This window comes from Stenella coeruleoalba (genome assembly GCF_951394435.1).
Source record: "Stenella coeruleoalba genome assembly, chromosome: 6".
NCBI lineage: Eukaryota > Metazoa > Chordata > Mammalia > Artiodactyla > Delphinidae > Stenella > Stenella coeruleoalba.
Genome location: NC_137151.1, coordinates 17,610,818 through 17,636,682, shown reverse-complemented (window position 1 = coordinate 17,636,682; position 25,865 = coordinate 17,610,818). Strand labels below are relative to the sequence as shown.

General features: G+C 42.7%; 1 protein-coding gene across 16 annotated transcripts in view; it reads left to right on the top strand.

Annotated features, from left to right (window-relative positions):
* NCKAP5 (NCK associated protein 5) overlaps positions 1–25,141 on the top strand; it is a 1,134,964-nt gene extending 1,109,823 nt beyond the window's left edge. For 11 of the 16 annotated variants that reach the window (XM_079924721.1, XM_079924726.1, XM_079924723.1 and 8 more), the window contains one exon: positions 23,582–25,139. In XM_079924721.1, coding sequence (XP_079780847.1) covers positions 23,582–23,863 — 282 coding nt within the window. In that variant the 3' untranslated portion in view covers positions 23,864–25,139. Of the gene's footprint in view, positions 1–23,581 lie in introns of all 16 variants that reach the window. The other 5 variants (XM_079924716.1, XM_079924715.1, XM_079924717.1 and 2 more) reach the window with 3 other exon arrangements.
* Positions 25,142–25,865: the final 724 nt, after the last annotated feature.

Here is a 25,865-nt window from a genome sequence, read left to right as displayed (position 1 = left end):
AAAGGAGATGATGTGTACACAACCTCTATCACAGAGCCTTGAACACAGGAAGTGTTCGGTGAGTGGTAGTATGATCACTGTCTCCACATGGGCCAATTAGCTTTTAATACAAATAATAGTATTAACTGTTCACAAGAACTGGAACATTCCAAAGCTAGCAAGCTTTTGTAGGTATAAGGTTTGGTCTATGGAGGACTAGACGCTATAGAAGGGACCAACCAGCAGAAATCTGTTCTCACGACTGAAAAATAGAAGCTGTGAACCTGCAGTTCTGTGGGGTCATGATGGCCTCATTTTGACATACAAAGCCAGTCCATCCACGTAAATAAATCTTTGCTACTTTAAATTAAACTATGCACCATCATATGTATTGCAAAGTAAATTTTACTCAGAGTTGAATTTTTGAAACAAGCTAGGATTTATTAGCATTGGGTTGGCTAAAATACTCACATGAAAAGTTAACTGCTGGTGTAGGTGGTATTTGGAAACACATTTAATCTTCAATAGAAAGAGAAATTCAACAAAACTTGGAAGAAGAGATCTCTGAAATGAGATACTTTCAACGATTTTCAGAGTTAAATGGAAAATAATAGATAATCAGAGAAGAAGTAAAATTCTAAGGTGTGTAAAAGGTTAGAAGAGTCAAATGGCAGGAATGCACATGTGTGTGGTATGGACAAGCTGATGTAACAGGAATGACCAAAGTATCATTGTATCCTGTTTCAAATAAAGGCACAATTTTATATTATTAGGCCCCCAGATTTCTACGGCATCCTTTTTTGGATTCATTCCCACCTTATGCATCAAAGGTCATAGCAGGAAACCAATAGACTGAATACTGGCACATTTCCTCTTGAAAAAGGCAATTCCATTGAGAACGGGTCATGAGCCATCATTTATCTAGGGATTATGGGACACAAGGTGGGAGCCAAGGCCAGGAATGAAGCAAAGAATAAAAGGAAGTTCCAGGATCAAAAGGTCACTTCTCCCATAAGGCGAGGCAGGCTCTGACATTTCTTTCCTCCCAGATTGATTTTCCCACCCCTGAACTAGGTGTCACTCTTGACAGACCTTCCAGGGCAGAGATGTTGCTGTTCACTCTGAAGCTTTTTGCTCTTTACCAAGAAAATAACAACTTTTTTCCCATTTGGAGAAGAGACTTCTTCCTTCCTCCTAAGCATAGACATGGCCCATATGAGTCCACAGCTTTATTGAGGACCATGCTGGAGACTGGGGGATGGTACCTGAGCTCACCCTGGACCCATATTCTTAAGCCAACCTAACTTTCATGACACAACAGGGACTCTGTAAAGAGCCAATTCGTATTTCACTTGATTTTAGGAAAAGCTTTCAAATGAGAAGCTGGTCTGACTCTGTTCATTATGCCAGATGGCCCCCCAGTTGGCCTGCGCTTAACTTAGTCTGTAACTCACTTACTTGGTTATCATCCCTAAGGGAGTGAAGGAACTTAAGCCATTTATATTCACAGCCCACCAGGTATATTCCCCTAGCATATTGTGGGGAGAAATCCTAGCTGGGAATAGAATCCTGGGCCTAAATCCAGCATTTTCAAATTGTGAGAGGGAATTGAATTTGAATTTATTTTTAAAGAAAGGAAAACCTTGGGACTAAAACTTATTTGAAAGAGTTTTGGGCCAAGTACACTTTTGCAAGGAAATGTTGATTACAATTTTCCTCTACTCATGGACTCAGCCAATGGGGTGGGGTGGAACCGTGTAACTAGCCAGCGAGCTAATGTGTGCATAAAAAGAGACATCCTGTGAAATGTTGCATTCCGTGGTTTCCTGATACTCTAAATATAACTTCATTTCCTTTCTGATGATTTTTCCTTTCGAATGAAGTATTTTTTAATATTTTACAGAATTCATGTAATCATAGTTTCGTAATTTCACATAGCACGGAGTTAAACGAAGTTTTTTTTTTTTTTTTTTTTTTTGACTCAACCCACGAAGTTTTTTTTATCTTCAGCATCCATTTCTAAGTCCAGTAAAGATAAAAATGGCAAAAAAAAATAAGCTTGCCTTTTCTCTCCTCATCAGTTAAAAAAATTCATAAGCGTATATTTGTCAAACCTGGAATTTTAGTATCATAAAATGGCTCCAGTTGGCAGTGAGTCTCCCTCAGAGTATGTGTTTTAGTTTCCTAGGGTTGCCATAATGTAATGAAGAATCACAAACTGGGGGGTTGAAAGCAACAGTCCTGGAGGCCTGAAGTCTGAAAGGAGGGTATCGGTAGGGCCCTGCATGCTCCCCCGGCTTCTGGTGGCCACTGACAATGCTTGGTGTTCTCTGATGTGCAGCCGTGTAGCTGCAGTCTCTGTCTTTGTCATGACATGGCTGCCTTCCCTCTGTGTCTGTCTGTCTCTCCACCTTTTCCCCTCTTCTTAGAAGGACACTAGTCATCTTGGATTAAGGACCCATCCTATGCCAGTATGACCCATCCTCACTTAGGCCTTAATTATATCTGCAAAGACCTTATTTCCAAATAAAGTCACATTCACAGGAATCAAGGGCTAGGACTTCCACACAGCTTTTCAGGGGACACAATTTGACCCTTAAGAGTACCCAAAGCCAAAAAAAACTGAAGATGACAAGGTAGAGGAATTGATAAGACAGTTGACTTCAGTAGGAAGAAATCAGCTTTGATTAGTGAGTTCCTAGGATTTATCAATATCATATCCCTTAAACAAGTGGTCATTCCTAGCTATAATTCCTGGCCAGAAGAAGTGGCAGGCCAAAAACCCTAGACATCTCAGATATATTTATATTTTCTCCTACCTTATGTAATTAAAGTAAGCATACCAAAGAACTTTATTCACAGACTATCTGGTTCCCTTTGACACATGGAAATTTAAAAGTATTTCCAACATTACTTGCAAGTGCACTAAACATAGGTACTAAGCAGCAGTGCTTCAGAAGGAGGCATGGCAGGGATGTGAAAATGGGGGGAGTTTAATTCTGGGGGACTTCCTCTCTGATCACTGTCTACTCATTAACTTAGTTTGTGCCACAACTCCCCAGCAATACCCTGGTTTGCAGTGGGATTCCATTTTGAACATGTATGTTGACTTAATGAGAAAAGTGTTTATCTGTCTTCCCTTATTCTAATGATGCAACTATTTACCTGTGCCACTTGTTTTTCACCTGTTATTTATTAATTCAGATTCATCACCTATTATTTATTGATTCAAGAATGTTTATAGAGTTTACATTACTTGATAGGCAACATTCTAAGTACTGCAGACAAAGCAAGGTTAAAAAAAAAAAAAAAGACAAAGTCCCTGCCTTTGTGGATATCATGTTTTAGATGAGAAGACAGATAATAAACAAACAAAATGTAATTTAATTTCAAGTAATGACATATGTTATTAAAAGATCAAGCAGGATGAGTGGGTAGGAAATAACAAGGGTACTGCTTCAGAGAGAGTGATCCCATGAGGTCTCTCTGAAGAGGGGACGTTTGAGGAGTTTTGAATGAAGTGAAACTTTGAAATGTGACTGTTTGTAGGAGGAGCATGTTGGCAGAGAGTGCAGGAAAGTACAAAAGCCCTGAAGTGGGGCATGCGATGTGTCCCCAGACAATTATGGCTGGAAGGGAGGGAGAGGAAGGGAATTAGAGAAGAATCTGGGAGCGAATCACATAGGACCTCGTAGGCTGTGTCAGTCACTTCAGGTTTCTAAAGTTCTCAGCAAAGGGAAACCATTGGGGGATTTTGAACAGGGAAGCATCGTGATTTGAGTTACAGTTTTTAAGGACTGCTGTGGCTGCTGGATGGAGGATACACTGTTGAGACGTGAGAGTGGGAGTGCCAAGACCACTTAGGAAACGATTGCAGCCATCCAAACAAGAGATGGTGGTAACTTAGCCTGACCGTGGTAGCAGAAAAGAAATGGTGGAGAGTGAATGGGTTTAGGATATGTTTTAAAAGTAGAGCAAACTGAGAGTTCCCTGGTGGCGTAGTGGTTAGGATTCTGGGCTTTCACTGCCATAGCTGGGTTCAATCCCTGGTCAGGGAACTGAGATCCCGCAAGCTGTGAAGTGTAGCCAAAAAAAAGAAGAAGAAAAAAGTAGAGCGAACAGAGTTTGATGATTGTATTGGTCAGGGTCTAGCATGGACCAGGAACCATTCTAGGTCTCTCTGTGGATAGAATTAAATACAGGGAATCACCCAGATAATGGACTAGCTGAGAAGCTAAAAGGAGACAGTCAGGCAATCCAGAGATTAGCCGAAGCAAGAAGTCCCAAGCATTCCCTAGGGATGGAGGGATGCTAGCAGAAGGTGACATTAAACCCCAGAAGCTGGACCATCCAATGGGAGCTAGAGCGGTGGGTGGGAGGGGTTGTCTGGCAGGAGGCAGAGCCAGGGAGGAGAAGCAGCTGCTGCCAGGAACAGCACAAGTCCCGGAGAAGGGAAGGAATGCCTTGTTTTCTCCTCTCCTCCTGCCTTCCAGGATTCTGCCATTGCCTTCCATTGGCGGCACCTCCTCAGAAGCCAGAGAAAGAGGGAGCCTGGGAAACATAGTTCCCGGTGACACAAAGCAAAGCAGGGGAAAAGGAGAGGAATGCATCTGAGAACAAACAGGCAATTTACCAGGAAAGACTGGTGGATGTGGGGTATGAGAGAGAGGGGTCGAAGATAACTTCAAGTTTCCATATACTAAGACATCAATATACGTATCTCACAGTAGGCACGTATACTAGGGGATTTACCTACTCATTAACATATAGATTCTGTGATATGCAAACATGTATACACTTTGTGTGTGTGTGTGTGTGTGTGTGTGTGTGTGTGTGTGTGTGTGTGTATATATATATATATATATATATATATATATATTACACAAGCAGGGATGCCAAATGGCCTTCATCTCAAATGCTAAGGACATTCAGTGTGCAGAGGCTGCCTGAAGTACTGTATTAAAAAGGATCCTGGGGCTTCCCTGGTGGCGCAGTGGTTGAGAGCCCGCCTGCCGATGCAGGGGACACAGGGTCGTGCCCCGGTCCGGGAAGATCCCACATGCCGCGGAGCGGCTGGGCCCGTGAGCCATGGCCGCTGAGCCTGCGCGTCCAGAGCCTGTGCTCCGTAACGGGAGAGGCCACAACAGTGAGAGGCCCGCGTACCACAAAAAAAAAAAAAAAAGGCTTCTCAGGCTGTATCCGTCTTCAGCAGGAGGTGGGTTACAGAGGTTGGTAAGCAGCGCCTGCTATGGGCCTGGGAGCGGGCAGCTGCCACGTGCGTGCCAGGATTAGCCACGCCGGCACCGAAGCAGTGGGCTCTGCACAGCAGGATCAGGGGCAACCATCCCCTCACCGAGAGCGCCTAGTAAAGGGACCTCGGTGGTCTTCCTAAAGACAGTAATAACAGCTATCATGAATCCCCCGTGGAAGGAAATGGCCATGATTAAACTGAAGTTCATGAAAAGGAGGTATTCTCATGCCCCCTTCTCTCCCAGGACTTTGCGGAGGGCACCTGGTGTGGGCTCAGCCCAGTGGATGATCCCTTATTGTAGCGAGTGCACAGGGTGACTCACACCAGCTCTGCTCCTTCTGACGCTGTCATCTTTCTGTCGATGAATCCAGGCAGTTCGTATCTCGGGGCCAGATCTTTGAGTTGACGGTCTATTATGAGCTTAATCTAGGGTGAACGGTGGTGTTCGCTCAGACGTGGTGTGGCATCGGCTTCCGACTACAACCCCGTGCCCTTCCAGTGATTTCCCGGCATGCTCTGGAGACCGCCCCAGCTGGTACCTAGCCCCTTGGCAGCCAAGGCCAATGCAGACATCCGGGATGATCTCTACCTCAGGCAAGCCTTCCATGTTGGATGGGAAAGTTAGCCCAATAGGCTTTCTGAAGTACAGTCGAGGATCTCTTTGGAAAGAGGTTTTTGAAATAAAGTCAAGCGTTCTACCACCCAAAAGGCAGGCCTGGGGTTTTCGTGTCTGCGCCTCCTCCCAGGGTGATGGTTGCCCTCCCCCCCCGCCCCCGTCAGACGTGCTCACCAGCAGGCTGAGCACCGTGGTCTTCACCTCCCTATTCGTCTTCCTGTGCCTTTTACGTGTTGTGAGATTGGCTTCATCTCCCCAAAATGGCGATGTGGGGGGTGATCTTTAATACTCCGTTGATGCTTCTGGTGAATGTAAATTCTTGGTTGAACTAATTCACATAGCAATTGATATGAGTATTACCTCAAAATAAAAATCTTTTAATTTTTTTTATCTCCAGGGTGATAACGTTATTTTATGGTTCAAAGGGGGCTCCCTTCCTGCTGTTTGCAATAGGATTTTTAATAAATATGTAAATTTAAAAATTAATTTACAGCATACATTGGGAGGCTGATTTTCGAAAAGACAAAAATTTGATGGATTGTAAAATTATCCCCCTTAAAATCATCAGTCACAGTGAACAGAATGTACCAACCTTTGATCATTTTAGAGCTTTTTCTTCATCTTATCTTCTGTCAGGAACTCACTTCAAATTGATTATAAAACAGTTTATTTTTTAGGCCATAATTCATTCACAGATTAATTAGATTTTCAGTTAATATCCCATGATCGTATGGGATGGGAGCCAGTGGTGTTTTGTAGTTGTTCAGAGTTGCAGGAGAGAACCCCTGATTGCTATTCCCAAGTGACTGAAGCTACGGGCACTAATCACTAATCACACTCAGACCACATAAAGTGTAGCATCCTTCCCCTGGTTTCTTTTCCAGCTGGCTCACAGCAAGAGATCTTTATTGGCCCTGGCGAAGAGACCAAAATGTACTTAAACACTTTTGTGAGAGGTGATTCCTTTTTTCCCCCTTGTTTACAATGGCATTTCTGTAACCATCTCCTAAAAGATCAGGAGAGAGTGTGTGTGTGTGTGTGTGTGTGTGTCCATGCTTAGCCGGCCTGGACTTAAACATCTCTTTCCTAGTCATTTTCCAGGGAGGAGCAGCCTTTGGATTAGTTTCATCATTTTAAATAATCCTTTTGGTATCACCCGACAGGCATATTTAAGGGACAGTGTGTCAGCAACTTCTTGACCAGTGATTTAAGGAAAAGTATTTTTTTCCAGTCACTTAAGAGAACTGCTGATATACATGGCAGAGAAACTCTCCACGCTGTTAGCCAGCCAAGCGAAACATCAGCCCAGTCACATCAAACCGAAACTCTGGGTTTTTACACAGTTGAAGAAAAGATAATTATCCTCCCCTCTGCCCCCTCCATGCTCACTATTATACCTGGTGCCAGTTCTGATGTATGACAAGTTACTACCTGTTGCACTGGTCTGCTTCTGCCACATCGCATTTTTCTCCTGTGCCCCAAAGGACACAGCCCAGGCCAGACGTCTCCCCGGGTGACCGTAAGGTTTCACTTTGTCCTGCATTGAGGGATTCAGTCACTCCAGGCCTCTCAAAAACCTCTTGTATTCTTTAAGGACATCCAGTATTCTTTAAATTCATCCCAGTATTTCAAACCTTCATTCTCAGGCAATTCCCCATTTTATTTTGTGCACAATGAGGCTTTTTTCCTTCACATAAAACTACTTGGGTGTTTAAAAAGCCTTGCTGACATATTCAGTCTTCGCATTGCTAGATGATATAATCCCCACTTATTTCCTGTGTTTTACTCTCTAAGCGTGCAGTCAGTCATGCTGCTGATTATTTCAAAGAGCTCGGTTTATGGCAAAAGAAATGCTACTTGAAAGTCATCTGTGAATCAATTTTTTTGAAAATCAAAATCCATTTTCCTGTTTACTTACTGGGAAAGTCGTTACCTTTACTTTCTAAATAAAGGAGACCTAAATGCCTTCTGGGTGATTAGAGCTTTAACTACCCCTCAGGAAATAAATGAATGTTCCCTTCCAGACTGTATAGCATCTTGTCCGTGGAACTCAATCACTTTCAAAGACAATAAAGGGCGTTAGAGAGGTGAAAGATAAGGTAAAGATAGGAAAAAGAAAGGTGACCAGTAAATAAGAAATATAATTAGCAAACTCCCTTTATTCCACTAACATCTGTGGATCTCCTATGTGCCAGATGTTCTGGGCCCGAGGGATGCAAAGATAAATAGGGTCACAGCACCTACATGAGAGAGTGAGCCATGGCAGCCAGTACACCACAGAGGCTCACTGGTGCCATGGTAACAGTCGGCGCAGGGATGGACGGAGAACAAAAAGGACAGTGGTCAGGTCAAAACTACAGTGAGGCATCACCTCACACCAGTCAGAATGGCCATTATCAAAATAGCTACAAACAATAAATGCTGGAGAGGGTGTGGAGAAAAGGAACCCTCTGCACTGTTGGTGGGAATGTAAATTGATACAGCCACTAGGGAGAACAGTACGGAGGTTCCTTAAAAAACTAAAAATAGAACTACATACGACCCAGCAATCCCACTACTGGGCATATACCCTGAGAAAACCATAATTCAAAAAGAGTCATGTGCCACAATGTTCAATGCAGCTCTATTTACAATAGCCAGGACATGGAAGCAACCTAAGTGGAATATTACTTGGCCATGAAAAGAAACGAAATTGAGTTATTTGTAGTGAGGTGGATGGACCTAGAATCTGTCATACAGAGTGAAGTAAGTCAGAAAGAGAAAAACAAATACTGTATGCTAACACATATGTATGGAATCTAAAAAACAAAAAAAGTGGTTCTGAAGAACCTAGGGGCAGGACGGGAATAAAGACGCAGATCTACTCGAGAATGGACTTGAGGACACAGGGAGGGGGAAGGGTACGCTGGGACGAAGTGAGAGAGTAGCAAGGACATATATACTCTACCAAATGTAAAACAGATAGCTAGCGGGAAGCAGCCGCATAGCACAGGGAGATCAGCTTGGTGCTTTGTGACCACCTAGAGGGGTGGGAATGGGAGGGTGGGAGGGAGACGCAAGAGGGAGGGGACATGGGGATATATGTATATGTATAGCTGATTCACTTTGTTATACAGCAGAAACTAACACAACAAAGTAAAGCAATTATACTCCAATAAAGATGTTAATAATAAATTAAAAAGACTGTAGAAGGCAATATTATGCAAGGCAGTGACAGGTGCAATCAGCCTGTGGAAATTCACAGTATCTTCATTGTGGAGCTGGGCTTTGATTATTGCTTACCCTACAGTAAATAAGTTCACAGGCTCTTTGAAGAAAGGCCCCATATAAAACCACTGTAGTCACTTGCAGCCCCCCACTTCTGAAAAAATATCCTGTAGTGTGTGGTTTGCTGATACATGGGTCAAAGGGCAATAGACAACACCTTTCCCACCCATTCCAGCCAAGGAAAGAGTAGAAAGTCAGTGTAAGATTAAGAATAAAAGCATCTTTCATTTACCTACTTTGTTTATGTGATGATAGACCAAGCAGTGGCCTAGGTGTTGGATGTGAGTTTACAGATATCAGAGCGGTCTGTCACCTGCTATCCCTAACGTTTAAGGAGCGGTTTTTGAAGTTTTTTGTTTGGGGGTTTTCTTTTCTTTTGGAGGGGAGAGGCAAAGAATTTAGAAGCATTATGAGGGCATTTACCATCTGTTTAAAACACCCTCGCCCCAGGGTGGGTAGTGTGTCAATCGTCATCATTTTTCCAGTAGCTTCGGGAAGCCCCCTGCTTAAATATCACTAGATTTTGATAGGCTGTAATATGGAAGAGTCACAAATTAAATACAGATGAGTTTCATTGGACCCACACATTTGTTTTAAATAGATATTGGGAGATTTCATATATGAATTCTAGATTTTCATTTCCCTTGAAAGATCAGGAGTTCTGGCAAGAATGAGCCCACATGCTCACAGGGTAAGACTCAGCTGGCGCTGAGGCAGGAGGTGGAGTGATGGAGAGAGGGAACCCTGCAAGCTAGACCCCTGGACTTGGATACAGGCTCTGCCTGCCTCCTCACAGCTGTGTGGCCTTGGGCAGGAACCGCAGCTCCCGATGCCTCCCTTTCCTCATGTATTAAATGGTGTAACTAATGGTACCTGCCTTGTAGAGTTCCGTCCAGCCTTTAGGACAAGAACAAGCGCTACGTGGATGTTTGTTAAATTAGCAGCAGCTGCCCCTCTAAATGGGCACTTGGGTTCACCACCATCCCCACTACACGCTCATGCCATCCGTGCATTTGCGCTGTTGTCACATCCTTCCCAGTGGGCTCCATTGGCAATGAATTTTCTTCCCCTGGTCTAGAACCAGGTCATCCGTCAGCCATCTATGGGGAAAAGGGGGAGTTTCAGCAAAGATAAGAAGGAGACTAACGGGGCATATATGGAAAGAATCTTGGAGCTACTCCTGAAGTTCAGAGCTTTGTTCAGGTCCACAGAGACTTAAGTACCAGAGCCATAAAAGGATGGACAGGTGACTCTTGCCCTGAGAATCAGATTCCCATGCATCCCCAAAGCACTGAATCATGGGAAGGTGGCTTTTCAACTGCACCTTTACCTGGTTTCTAAGACCTTGCCTCCATGGGGACAACAACAAGAGAATGGTTCCTTTCACCCCCCTAAGGATCTGCTGCCTGGTGGGAAGGCAAGGATGTGGGCGGAAGGGTGGGATTTGCTATGATTCATCTTAACTCCTGGACCTGATAAATCAGAACCATGGTTTTCTAGCTTGTTGGAAGGCGGCATTAACTAGAGCTTCCTTCCCTTTAGTTAATTTGCTCACAGATCAAGAGGTTAAAGCTTTCTCTGCCTGTCATCAGCAGAACATTTGTTTCCAACGTTACTGGGTGAAGGGCTTGGGTGTTTCTCCCCCAAGGTGCCCCCCAGGAGTCCCGCTGAATGAGGCCACTGGTCACACATAAACACACATGCTGCTCCTTTTTACTTGCTGCTGTCCGTCCCGGGATGAACATCTTGATGCCGTCACAAACATTTTCCCTTTCAGCAGTTTTTTTTCCTTGAGGCAGGAGAGAGAGACCCTCTCATTATTTATCTTGAGTGTTTGATAGGCCTCCTTTGAGAAGGTCATTGTCTGCAACAGTAAAATAATCATGGGATTTCTGGACAAGCTGGCAAAAGAAAAATGATTCATTATTTCAAGAATTATTTGGCCTTCAGTCCCCCAAATGGATGAAGGCTTCCAACAATATGTAAGAGAGAGTAAGGCTTAACTTATTATATGAAAGGTTCCATTTTAAAGGGAAAAGAAGTTCAAAGATGACATTTTTAGCTCGGCTGTAATATAACCGGAGTCAAGGCAGTGCGTCTGTTAACCCCGCGGTCTTCTGGACGTTATTGTACTATTCCCTTTGCAAAGGAGGCCTCCATGCTCTCCTTCCCTTCTCATCCATTTGGGCTAATGAGATTGGAAGAGTTTTTTTAGATCCTATTCAAACAGCGCCCCGTCTTTCTGGTCCCTTTGGGAATGCCGGAACAGACAGCATATTCATCCATACGGGCTCAACCCGACCTCACATGTCTCGCCGTGTCGCACAGAATCGTGCATCTTCACAGCGCAATGTATTTTGCCGATAGGAGATGGCGTGGTTGTGTAGCCCTTTAACTGCTATGGGTAGTGTCGTGAGATAGACCAAAGGTAGCTTATAACATGACTCACGCCCCCATGTCTGGTACCAAGACGCCTATTATGCTGGGTTATTTTTGAAATCAAGTTTGTTTGGCCTCAGTGCCAGCCAGATACCCAGAATGAGGCAGCTTGACTGATAAAGATACTGAATGTTAAAATGAAAACTGGAGAGGCCGAGTGATCGATATGACCTTGACCACTCCTAAGCCAATAATTTATGGAAATGACGCAAAGACCCTGTGAACTCCTTTGCCTGACAGAAAGGTTTGAAATAATATTTTAAGAAAATTAAAAGCAAACATCCCCTGGACCTTCTTTACAGATTAGATCTGAAATGAAAGACCCTGAGTTACACAATTAACTATTGATTTTGTTTGATCCATCTTTAATTCTCATTGCAATCAAGTTGTGTTTACAGGGTCGTGGTGGGCAGGCATACTTCACTTGGAGCAAGGCTCCTTTCACTTCTACGTTAATTTAAACATTAAATTGTCCTGCACATGTGAGACAAAAATAAAGCTTATGTTTATTGTAGCAGATGGGTGACGTAAACCTTATGAAGTGGCCTTAAGCCAGTCCAGGCGGTTCATGAACATAATCCCTTCTATAATGCAAGAGTCAGTTTGTCATTTGAATATATTACAGGTGGCGGGGAGAGAATAAAAAGTACCTGGATGCTGCCTGGTACTAGAATGTTGTCCAAAGGGGGCTGTAATTTAATCTCCTTACAGTTTCATTTCTTGATCTCATACACCCAGTAATATCACTGACCATCACCCAGATAGTCAGTCTTACTGACGTTTCTAAGAATGTCATCATCGTCCTGTTGACGCTCTCACTTAAAAGCAGCAAGACACATCACCAGGTTTCCCCTGTCTTAAGGAGATAGGAATCTGAACTTAAGCAGATTGCTGGGACTGGCTCAGACCGGAAAGAGCACTTGCTGGCTGAAGGACGCACTTAACAAAATGGTAGAGCCAGTGTTGGTACTGTGGATCACGGGCCTGATCCTTCCAATAACGTTGCACCCCAAGACAGAAGCTTATTGTTTCTGCTCTGGCTCCTGCATTTCCAGGAAGCGATGGCAGCTTTGCTTCATCCAACCACAAGCCAAGCCCACCTGGAGGTGCAGAAGAAGGCCCCAGTTGCTCAACAGAGTTGCCCAACCAGCATGGCCGTGGGATGTGAGAGCACAGGTCTCTGCTCTTGACAGAGAGAGGAAATTGCTTTTGCCAAAGGAAACAGTAGTCAGACATCCATTAATCCAAGGACCGTCCTGGTTTTTGAGGCCGCCCTAGAATCCCGAGACCATGCCTCGGCTAGCGTATCTAGGGACTGGAAAGCAGCTCCGATGAACGTCAGAAATGATCTTATTTTACATGCGTCTTCATCATGGAAAAGCAGACGTTATAGAAACCTCAGACAAGTCTATGAGCTCCGAAGGGGAACGATGTAGTGAAAATAGATCTAATAATGACTTTGTGCGTTGATATGCGATAAATAGCAACTCCAAGATATGGTGTCAGAATCTGAAGAAGGAAGCAGAAGCAAACCTAGTGCATGGCCTCCAGAAGTGTGTCATCTAATTGAGAAGTGAGACCATTGATATGAAAAGAGACTACATAATAGAACGAATGTAAGTTCAGGGTTGAAACGGATAATGTGGCCATTTAGGCCAGGAAGTCATAGAAAGACCCCTGTGGATTAGGCACTGTAGAAACAGAACCAGCAGCTGTTAATAACCAAAAAAAAAAAAAAAAGATATAAAATGTGGTTACTATTGACAATGATATGGAATTAGAGAAAAGAGAAAAAATTCCAATTTAAGCATGTTAAATTTAGGAGATAACTAGGCCCAGAAAGATTAAGAAAGGTGAATGTGAATAGTCATTAGTTAACCTATGGAAAACATTTGCCTGAATGATCTTAAAGACTAAAAATGGGAGGAGGTCAAAAGAAACTAAGCAAGTTAAGGAATTATTTAAAAATTAGGATTAGGGTAAAGGGGCACATTCAGAACTTTGAGTTTGACAGGATATTTGTGTTCTAAATGCCATTATCAGACCAAATAGTAGGCTGGTAGACTAGCCTAACAGTTCTCAGGGATTCGTCTCCTAATATATCTGAAGCTTTGTTCTCTATTGACATCCTAATAAAAAATCCTTAGCATGTACGTTCCGTGTGAGCAGTAACTTTGTCTCATACACCTCTCTATCTCCAGCATCTAGAATACTGTCCTGTACGTAAAAGGTGCTCAACAAATATCTCTTGAATAAATAAATGATGTTGCAAGAGCAGTGTAATCCCTATTTAAATATTTATTAAATCCAGGTCCAGAGTTGAAGTAGTGATTGTCAGTGTCATATTGTGGCAAAGGATGGAATCCGGAACAAACGTGGATTCCCATTGGCATTCTCCCAACTAGCACATCCTTCCATTCTAGAACCCCCAGTGCTTACTGGGTAATGAGGAATAACAGCGTCTTACAGTTGTGTGCAACACACAATATAAAACTTAACGTTTCTAAATCTTTAGAACAATTTCCACCAAGGAATCTTCTCTTTAGAATAAGGATCAGGAAATGGGTACTGATTCTGAGTTGCTCTGACTCTCGGGATTCGCTATGTCAAATATCCTTGGGAAATAAGTTTATCCAAAGCAAAGGCTGACTGGCCCTCGAACTGAAACATAAATGACATTGGGAGATGAATAGCTTCAACCTGAGTAGAGCTCACACTCTTACATCCACAAATATCAATGTGTCTCTGGATGACCCCTAGCACTCAGTCTCATTGAATTCCATGGCTATTGCAAAGCGCCTCATAGATTGGATACCACAGTGCACTGTGACTCCCAAAGGGTCTACCAACTTCTGTTAGAATTCCAGGTTGCCTCATTATTTATAGGTGAATAAGTAACACAGAATGTTTTTCCCTGGTTTGGGCCCTCACAGCATACTTCGTAATAAAAGCTTAGCCTTTTCAGGTACATTTTTATGATGTCCGCCCTTATGGTGATATTGGAGATGTTCCTTTGGAAAGGGAACATCCATGAAAAAAAATAGTGTTAACTTTCTTTTAACATTCACCCAATCCCCCCTAAAAAGTGTGTTTTATTTTTTCTTGAAAGAGTAGCCCAAACTATCACTCCGAGGTGAAGACATAGCTCTATGGTACTAGAATACACAAATGGTCCCTTCATGCTGGATTTTCCTCTGACGAGGTTCATGGGCTCTTTATGCTACAAATACACTGACATCTAAGCCAGGCATGGCCAAGCTCGCTGGACAGATAGGTATCCTATTTAAGACATGAAATGATGGAAAGGTTAGTCAAAGAAAAAAGTCTAATCAATCTTTGAAGGCAAGTGAGTAGCATATCAATTTATTTTTATCCATAATGGTGCCTGTAAATGAAAGGCCAGAAAGGTTTGGTGCCCACACTCTCATCAGCTGGAGTCATTAGCCTGACGCTAAGATGAACAGACTTAGGAGTTCCAGCCCAGAGCCTGCTCAATTCTCATTCCTAAATAAACATTTTGGTTAATATTATTATGTTGGAAGAAGAAAAAGAAATCTGACAACACAAATAAGCGTGTTACATTTAGTTAAGCTAATCATACAGTCAATGAGCTGGCTTGTTTCCCCAAGTCTAAGTCACTGTGAAACAGTGCAGATTTTGCTTTTGGAGAAATTGACCAATAGTGATCAAATCTGATGTATTACTTAAGGTGATTAACCTATATTTTAAATTAAATTTGTGGGTCCATCCACCTCCTAGGAAATAAAAATTTAAAAATACAAGTTTTCGGGCTTCCCTGGTGGCGCAGTAGTTGAGTGTCCGCCTGCCGATGCAGGGGACGTGGGTTCGTGCCCCGGTCCGGGAAGATCCCATATGCCGCGGAGCGGCTGGGCCCGTGAGCCATGGCCGCTGGGCCTGCGCGTCCGGAGCCTGTGCTCCGCAGCGGGAGAGGCCACGGCGGTGAAAGGCCCGCGTACCGCAAAAAAAAAAATACAAGTTTTCCAATGGGCATTTCACGTGATGGCACTAACGTTAGAGAAATCATGAATGTGTCTTTTGCACGTTGATATAATCATTTTGCCTAATCGTGATTACATGCCTTTCCTTTTCACAAATGCCTTTCTCTGTCATAAACAAAGTTTAGGGTTTTCTTTATGTTCCTTTTTTCTCTTCCCGCTGAGGGACCCGGTCCCACATCTCCCCCATTTTCCATATCCTTAAAGTGACTTCCTTCTCCTTCCGTCCTTTTGATCTGGTCTTTAAATGTCCTTCGCAGCCACTGTTTATCTCCAAGCTAAGTTTTTTTCCTTTCCGCAAGATATATTATTTTCTAACGACCCTAAGCTTCCTACTGCACTTCTCTCTGCTCGCTTTTTTTTTTTTTTTTTTTTTTTTTCCAAAAAGTAAGCTCATTTTTCCCCTCTGGTTCAGGGCTTCTAACAGAGGTCATTGAAAGTCATTGATCCTGGTAAGGGACAGCAATACAGGTAATAATATAGTCATAAAAGCACATCTCAGCTGAAAATGACTCTTTCACCTAATAAAACCAGTTTGCCCTGGACCTACTGAGGATCTTCAGGAACCCAGTAAGGAAACAAAGTGCCCCAAGTGCAGCATCGTATCTCCCAGCGTGTGGTTGGGTGGAGAGAACAGTTCTCTATTACCTATCTGTCACATTAATTTTTCAGAAGGGCAAGTGAAGAGTAATGTGTCCAGTTGAGGTAATAGAGGGAACTGAACACCGAGAGCAAGTAATTATCCAAGTTGGAATTTGACCAGGTTAGCAGGGTCAACACCACAACGCTCAAGAAAAGTCTGGAGGGTCTTCCCTGTTCACCAAAGGTCACTTTATCTGTTTTTGTGTCTCATTCAGAAAGTAGCTCCACCAGGAATACAGTAAGAGGTGGCATTAAAGAAGAGATTAACCTGTGCCTCTGAGAAAAGAGAAATGACTTGAGCTGCATCGTTTTCCTTGAGGTTGGCCTGCCCCCAGCAAACATCACTTACCATAGAATTTGTATGTGCACAGATCTTCAACTAAGAGACCCAGGATTAAAATACTTCCTCCCCATTCCCACAAGAGCATAACACATAATCATCTTTCCAGTGCCCAAGATTTGCTCATCAGGAAAGGGATGGGGGAAATCACACCTTCTGCTCTGACTCAAAGCTCAGGATTAGCCAGCCCGTCTCCTCTATTTGATCCATCTGCTTCCAGATGGAAGCTTGGCTATATTTCTCATCTGCTATATCATCTTACTCCCATTGCTTCACCCAGGGAGACGTTCCTCTGCCCAAACCAGCTCACTGCGGTCTCCCGATTTTCCCGCTTCCTCCTGGCCCCGCTGCATATGTGACTGTTTGGTTAAAATCTGCATCGTCACACATAATGAGAACTGTTGGGTTGTGGTAGGGGCACGTTGCTGACACTTCTCCCTAATTTCGGGGGTGTTTCTTTCCATGTGGAAGGAGTTCCCTAGGATAACACTCCTGGTGTCTCTAAGCTCCGCTCATTCACTTCTCAGGAGACGGAGGAGTGGCTTGTTTAGCAAGTTAACAGATACACAGTATATATAAAATAGACAAACAAGAAGGACCTACTGTATAGCAGAGGGAACTGTGCTCAACACTTTGTAATAACCTATAAAGGGAAAAGAATCTGAAAAATAACAGGTATTATACATTTATAACTGAATCACTTTGCTGTACACCTGAAACTAAGACAACATTGTAAATTGACTATACTCCAATAAAAAAATAAAAAACAGCAAGTTTAGGAAGGGAACAGGGAAAGCTTAAGCCCATCTCCTGCTCTCCCCGCCCTCTGTCAGGAGTCAGGCTGGCTGGAGAAGCAACACTCATGTTGTAGGTTTAAGAAGACCTGCTCCCAGCCCAGGGCTGCCAGCCCAGTCTAAGCCTGTCTGCTTCTAGACCACTGCTGAGAAACTCACTTCTTTGAAGATAGAAACCTCATTCTCCCTATAAGCTTTCTCAGTAATAGAGCTGATATTTTAGCCTCCCATCAGCCTTTTTCTTGTATCTCTTTCTTCAGTTCATTCAGAACTAAGGTGGGGAAGAGAAGTATTTATCGTGTTACCTGAAATTCCAATAATGGATGCATAGGAGACACACAGTTCAGAATATTTTGGAGTCATGGAGCTCATAGAGTGGGAAGATGCTTTTAAAAAAAAAATCTTTAGCGTAAATACACTAAGGTTCAGAGAGGTCACACAGCTAATTAGCACAGTGCCAGGAACGGAACACTGGCTTTCAAATACCTGGTCTTGTACTTAGTGATTAAAATCCCAAGTTCTGTGGTCAGGCTTCTCCTGCTTGAGTCCTGATTCCCTGATTTATTAGCCATGCGTATGTGGCCTAAATATTTCAACCTCTCTACTCTCTATTTCCCTATGAGTATCATGGGGATGAAAATAGTACTGTCTCAGAGGGTCGGTGTAAGGATTAAATGAGATAATTCATGCACTGCATTCAACCCAGTACCTGACACATAGTAAAAACGCTTTATAAATGTAGCTGTTGTTTTCCTACCACATGTCTTGTTGAACTGATTGGCGGTGAGTCATTACAGCAATAGAGAAATAAGAAATCATGTGGATGAAGATACTGTTTACATTAATTTATGCTAAGAGGTCTAGTCCTCTTTGCGAATATTAGTGCCCAGCTGAGGAATGATGCTGCATTTCAATTCCACAGGTAGATCTGAATCTCGTCCTGACATTTTACAGTAGACAGACTAACCAGTATTTTCAAGATACAATCAACAGATGGAAACTTACATGAAATAGTAAGAGTAGCTTTCCTCATAGAACACTAATCCATTGTGCAAGTTCATGAATTTGCTACTTGTTTCTCCCCTGCTGTGGGCAGGAGTTTCTGGCTATACATGTGTCACATGTGTCTCTCTGAAGCTGGTCTCATCATGAGTATATTTTTTTCTGGTTTATCACTTGAGTTTTTCTGTATCACCTTATACATTTTCCCCATCTTTTCCTTATGACAAGGGCACGTATCACCTTCTGTTTTATCCTTCCTTGTGTTCAGGTTATTGGTGTAGGCAGAATCTCTATTGTTGACTATGGAGGAAAAATGGTATGTGTTTGTGTTGAAAATCAGGAAACCAAGTTTCCAGGTCTAATTTCACCTGACTTTGAATTTGTGTGAACCACAAATTCCATAAATACCCCATGTAAAGTATAGCTGACACCAGCCTCCCTCACCTTCCAGCCTGATGTAAGAGCAAAGTGAGATCATAGATGGGAAAGCTCTTTGGAAATAAAAACTATTTGTTATTTATAACCCAGGTTTCTGGGCTGATACTTTCCTGAGTCTGGGCTGGAATTCTTGGAACCCCTTGGGATAGGCATAGCTCTGTGTTTCTGTCTTTACAGTGATTCTGTCCATTATAGAATCTTAAAGGGCAAGAGATAGACTATCTGGGCAACTACAAGACCTGAGATAGACTATAGAATGGTCTACAGATGCAGTAGGGGCACATGAAATGGAAATTTCTTGGAATGTACTCCTTCTTACCTACTCTATATCTTAATACTATTCACCCTTCAAAAGCGTTCCAAGAGCCCCGTCTCCTTTTCTATGAAACTCTCTCTGAGAATCAAGACCACATAATTATTCGCACAGATTATTCATATAGTAGATTGGTTTGATTGATTGCTTATTTGACTACAAGGAATTAAATTAGCTAAGGTATAATTACTAAGGCATTTCTGGAGAATATGTCACTACTTCTTGCTTGAATTATTGTTAATAATGTCATCATTACACGAAAGATAGGAAAATATTTAACAACGAGCAAAGCTATTTATTTTAAACTTGAAAACACATTCTCACCCTTTTGAGCCCTACTTTTGTTCCCAAGTGCAGTGAAAAGCCCCACCAAAAAGTGAACTGTACAACTGTTGCCACCTATAGGTGGCAAGTGTAGTATATTAATTTTATCATAATTTCAATGCAGCACGTTATACAAAGGAAATGACAGTGTTTTATGGGACCCACACAGTCTTCAGGAATCTTTACTGGGTTTGTTACCATTAATATTATTGTTGCTGTTCTGGGATCCTTATTTCAGAGGCTCCCCTTAAAGGTAATATGGGCCGATATTTGTGAAGTTCTTTTCCACGATAGAGGTTAAGAACTTGGGCTCTGCAGGCAGACTGCCTGGGTCCAAATCCAGACCCCACCACGTACTGCTCCATGACCTTAAGTTACCTAACTTCCTCCAGGCTTGATTGCTTGTAAATGAAGATAACAGGGACACCTCCCCCACAGAATTGACGTGAGGATGAAAACAGATCATCCGTGCAACGTGCTTAGCCGAGTGTCTGTGCAGAGCAGGCACTCAATTAAATGCTGTTATTACCATGATTCGTTTTCAAAGCACCTTCACATACATTTGCTGCAAACTGATGTGCACTATTGTTACCGAAAGTGGGAGTCCGGCTGCTGGCCGCTCTAAAGCCAATAAAGAGGCAAGGCTGGTGGAAAGGATCCCACATGCCCGGAGCGGCTGGGCCCGTGAGCCACAGTTACTGAGCCTGCGCGTCTGGAGCCTGTGCTCCGCAGCAAGAGAGGCCCGTGTACTGCAATGAAGAGTGGCCCCCGCTCGCCACAGCTGGAGAAAGCCCTCGCACACAAACGAAGACCCAACACAGCCATAAATAAATAAATAAAATTTTAAATATATATATATATATATATATATATATATATATATAAAATTCTAATTCGAGGCAGGGAAGTAAGCTACTTCAGTGCTTTTGTTCTTAGCTGGCAGGACCACTGGAGAAATCCCAGCCAACAGTTGAGACTCTACTGATGGTAGAGAAAGCTGAGTCCATCATCCAGTCTCCATCGAGAGTCTACTGACGATGAGCGCTGGGCTCGGTTTTTAGGGGGAAAGCTGATGGGAGAAGGGGGATGAGGGGGGTCATCTAGGACATACAAAAGAAGTATAAAACATGATGACTAGCTCAGAAGTTCACACACTGCAGAGATTGCTGTTTGACATACGTAGTGGGGGTTATTTTTGTTATTATTGATTTGTTTTTCCTCTTAGTATAAGCAAATACTTAAAATTAGAGGATCTTAAGTATAAGCAAATATTGTTCTAGATTCATGGCCTTACCTTTAAAAGCAAAGACCTGGGCCCATGTTTCTGCACAGCTGCAATGAGCTAGGTCTAAAGAGCTGCCTTTAGAGGAGGCACGTACTCCTGAGCTGACCACACTCCTCACCACTCCCTGTAGCTCCCCAGCACTGAGCTTGAATGTCAGTGTGTCCTCATTGTCACTCTTACACTGATGTTGTTCTTATAGTCCAGAGATATTTCAGTACCCACCCCTCATCAAAACTGTGAAAATAAAAGGAAGACCGAGAAGGCATGTGATTTTTCTTACAATGGGCCATTCCTTCATTTCCATCGCCTCCCCAGCCGATGTAGGCCTTTGTCATAATTAATTGAAGCGCCAAACCTACAAGCAGGAAACATTTAGAAAACAAGATGCACTATATGTGTCCCATAGACAGTGGGTGTTTTCATGGTAAATAATCCTTTCCTTATCACTACCTGAATACACTGAATTATGCTTTTCACCTGTCTCCCCTCCAAGACTACAAGTTCTTCTAGACTAGCGATTCTCAAATGTTAGCATGTGTCAGAATCACCCGGTGACCTTGTTAAAAACTTTTTCTGGGACGCTGCATTACGGGTGTAGTTAAGTCGGGGCGGGACTCGAGAATTTGCATTTCCAACAAGCTCCCACGTGATGCTGATGGTGCAAGCTGCCTGGAGAGCACAGTTTAAGACCCACTGATCTAGAATAAGAATGCTAGCTTACTATGATTTATTGTTCCGTTTATTGAGCACCTACTCCTATGCGTCAGGGTCTTCAGGTGTTCTGCTTCTAATACAGCAATCCTAAAATAAAGGTATGTCTTATTAGCTTTACCTGAGGAAGGGTGCTCTTGGGCACTTACACAGCCAATGAAAGGGCAAAGCTGAGACTCCAGCTCAAGTCGGCCTGCCTCCAGGGCCTCACTCCCCTCCTACAGGACGTAATTTTATTCAGCTGTGTGTCCTCAGCACCAAAACCTTCCACCTGCCTCATGATAGCTTCTCTAGTGAGTGTTTATTGAACGAACTTGAGATCCACGTTGACCAGAAATAGGCAAGGAAAAGGTTCTTGAATAAAGAAAAAGGGAGAAGATATTCAGGTGAGGAGGAAATTGCATTGAATGGCCTCTATTTACCTACATTTGGTACAATCAGAGCTTTCCTACTCCCTCCATGTTATTTTTCATATTGTACTTTATAATTCTTCTTAAAGAACGCTCAAAATTGGCACACCACGAGAAGGGGCTCCTGCATGGATTCATTCCTAATTATGGAGCCATTCTTTTGTAATCACCTAGGCATCTGTTCCTCAGCCCAGCTCTTTGTCGAGGTAGCCATTTCAGATTGAAAACTTGCTCTGTGAGTAATGCTCCTGTACGTTAATAGTATAGTGAAATAAGCATCACTTCAAGGTTGATTTTCAAGTATTCCCATAGAATTACACCATTTCCCCATAGCAGAGAGAGAGATGCTGTCTGAGCCTGCTCTTGGGACACGGGAACCATCCACTTCTGTATCTTTTTCTTTTCTCTTTCTATTAAATATTTAGCATGTGAGAATTCACAGGCTTTGGCTATGTCTGTTTTTGCCCAGATCCAAACACAATTTCCTCATTGTACCTTTGACATCCATCGTAGCAATGTTGCAGGGAGGGATGGAACTGCCTATGTTAGGGCCTTGGACAGTAGCAATTGAGATGGTTTGGCACATGTGGATGGCAAAATGAAAAAAAACATACAGGACATCTTGTCCTTTATTACAAGAGTGTGGAAGGCCACCAGACAGGAATTCAAATCCTGTTCTCCATCACTTGCTGAGCCACCTTGGGCAAGTGACCCTGTCACTCTGAGCCTTGTTTTCCTTCTCTCTAAAGTGGGGATGTGTAACTTACAGGTCTGTGAAAAAGGGCTTATAAATAAAATACTTTGTGTCTTTTACATGGTGGATGCTTAATAAATGGTAGCTATTGTTATCATCTCTAAGGCCCTGTTCCTACTTCTTCCTGGATGGAATTTTTGCCTGAAAGAGGAAAAGGAAATGAGAAATGTGGTTAGTGGCTTTTTCACACCTCCACCCTTGCAGTTTTTGCATCTGTGCCTTCCTATTCCGTCTCACCTCAGACCTCAGGAGTCACTTGAGCAACTAAATATATTCATGTTTACAGAGTTTACCTGCAGTAATTATCGAATATGACTGCAGTGTTTTATGAAGTCCCAGAGACTACCAGTAACAGCCTATAAATATTCCTGTTTACGTTGGTTTTACTAGAACCTCCTGGAGGGAGAGGTTACTCGGGTGCAGACCTGTTACTGTGATGTTTAAGCCCTTTTTGGGCCTTGAAGAATCTATACCCTCACAACCTGGGATCTCTTTCAAATAGCATAAGACTTGTAAAGGGACAAAATACACACGTGACAATGCATCTGACAAGTTTAATGTGTACTTAAATTTTATGTCAGTTTAAGGGATTGCATGCTTTTTTTTTTTTTTCATAGAACTGTCATTTCTGGCTGAAATTCAGTCCCTATCCATATTTAGAAACAGGACAACTAATAATATTTAGTAAGAAAAGAAAACTGTGATTAAGAAAAATAAGGCACTTTACGTGAACAAATGTTAGATGGATCCACTTAAAATTAAGTGACACTTAACTGATTTGCAAATTGGGACCTATTTATCTCAGTAAAATGATTAAAGTCTTGATTTATCCCTAAAATTGGCTTTATTACATTAAATTATACTGGAAGATTGTTAAAGACTTGTAGGTTCCCTCTATCCCTTTAAATTGTACTTTATACTGACAATAATTGAATATTGGATAGAATAACTTGATTTTGCAAAGAAATATATTTCTAATATTTTCCTCCTTTTATTGCAGAAATTGAAACAAGTTGAAGAAACAAGAGAAGACCCTGAGAATAGATTACGTAAAATTTCCCTGGAGTCATTCAATAAATACAACGGCAATACTGTGATCTTATTAGAAAAAGAGACGAACTCTCTGAACAAGGTTGAAGGACAAAAGGAAGAAAAAGAAAAAAATGAAGAGACCTCTTTGAGTAACTCTGATAGGCCTGGGGTAGACAATTTGGAATCTTTGAGTGATTCTTTATACGATAGCTTCTCTTCCTGTGCAAGTCAGGGTTCAAATGATGTGTAAAGGACTTTTTTCCCCTTAGTGAGCTGGAAATGGAGCACTTAAGAAACAGGGCTGGGAAGCGGGGCAGGTAGAGATGGCAACAAATAAACTATTGCAGTACCAGGGCCGCCACTGTCAGATTCACAGCCAGCAGCCCACCGGAGCTTACTTCCCTGACAAGGCAATAAAGATAGACTCTACTTGCTGTGTTCCGTGAGGATTAAAAGTAAACACACCCAGGATACACAAGTCTTAATTTTGCACTTTTCTTTTGAAAAAGAAGTTGTACAGAAGTTGTAAATTTTTTTTTGGAAAAGAAATTATATTTGTAGCAAAAAAACCTTAAAAAGACAGCAATACATTGAATCAGTGCCACGCTCTTGAAATGATGCCCTAAGTCTTAGAAGTTGATAATATATTTTTGAAAAATTCCAACTCCAGTTTTTGTTCAGGGCACTGTCCTAGCCCTCAGATTGTTTGATGGTACACTCTGTAAACAGAAAACAGGGCCTGCTGAAAAACCAGAGGGCTGTCTCTCATCTCCATCTCATAATCTCAATTCGATAGAAACTTTAATCCCAGTGCAATTTCCAAATTGTTGCCAGAGAGATTCAGGTTCTAGTAATAAGTATAATTCTGCTTCTACTGAAAACTGTAGAGGAAGGTACTCAAGTGTGACACTGATCAGAAGCTATTTGTATCAGAGACGACGTAATTCTACTTTCCCTCCAATCATTTCCTTACATCCTCTTCTACTTAGTGGTTCTCTGCAATTCTCAACACTATCTGTTGATTTTTATCTTCTGGCTCTTTTGATTAAAACCTGGTCAATCTATAAATCAAAGTAAATTCCTGTTTGCAATGTTCACTTTGTAAAAAATAAAATGGTTGGTGCTATTTCTTACTTTTTAATATCCTTTTTTCCTACAAAGTCTGTTTATATGTAAGGATAAATTCTATTTTAAAGGTTACCGTGTATTTTTTCTAGATGCGAACTATTTATAATTGCTTTTGTACAGGAGCTTGTAAACTAGGCATAACAGATATTTTTAGGATCTATATGGGTACTTTAGTACGCACTTGTTTCTTTAAAGAGTATTGTATGATCAGTGTTATTTGGTTAATTTGTGCAATTTGTTATATTTGAATTTTGTTGTCTTAAATGAAAATTATGTCATTGTCTTTCAGACTTTTTAAGATTCTTTTGTTTCATTTCTGAATAAACGTCATATCACAATCGCACCCTCTGAAAGCTTAGAAGAGCTTCTTCAAGGACCCTTCGGCGCAATTAGTTATTTGAATCTCACACGCGCTCCAACGACGCATTCCCCCGAAGGAATAAACAGACTAATAAGGAAACTGGCCCTATTCCTCCAGAAACAGTAATTCAGCCAATTGTAAGATTCGAGTCTGCAGACTAGCGAGTAATGGTCAAAGCATTTTCGTCTCCCTGAGGGGTTAACCAGCTAGAAATGAGAGGAAGAGGGGTGCAAAGGGAGAGAAGGAGCCGGAGGCAGATAGGGAACGATCTCTGCAGAGGAATGACAAGAAAGTCATTGAAGCCCCTTTCCGGACCCGCTCTGCTGGCAGGAGAGGGAAATAGATGATCAGCATCCCGGCCTAAGAGAGCTTCCTTCACCTCAGAGAGGAGGCCCGAGTAGAAGGAGGTGAAGAGGGGCGAAGCTTATGAAGCCCTTTCCACCGAAATGGATGCTGCCTAGGGATTTGGGGGACAGGCGTGGGAACGTGCGGGGTTGGGGGCGGAGGCTCCCAGGCGTTCCGGGCGGACCAGCGGGCTCCCGTACCACCTGCGGCAGGGCTCGGCGGCCAGGAAGGCAAACGTAGCAAGGTGGCGTTCCGGGAGTACTCCAGGTGGGTCGCTTGTACAAGAGAGGGGGGATGGGGTGGGGGGAGGTGGCGAGGGGTGTGCCAGTGCCCGAGTCCTGGGCTGGGAAGGCGCGGTACACGAGAGGACGCCGTGAATAGAGCCGGAGGAAGCTGCCCGGCCTTTTGGACGAAGGGG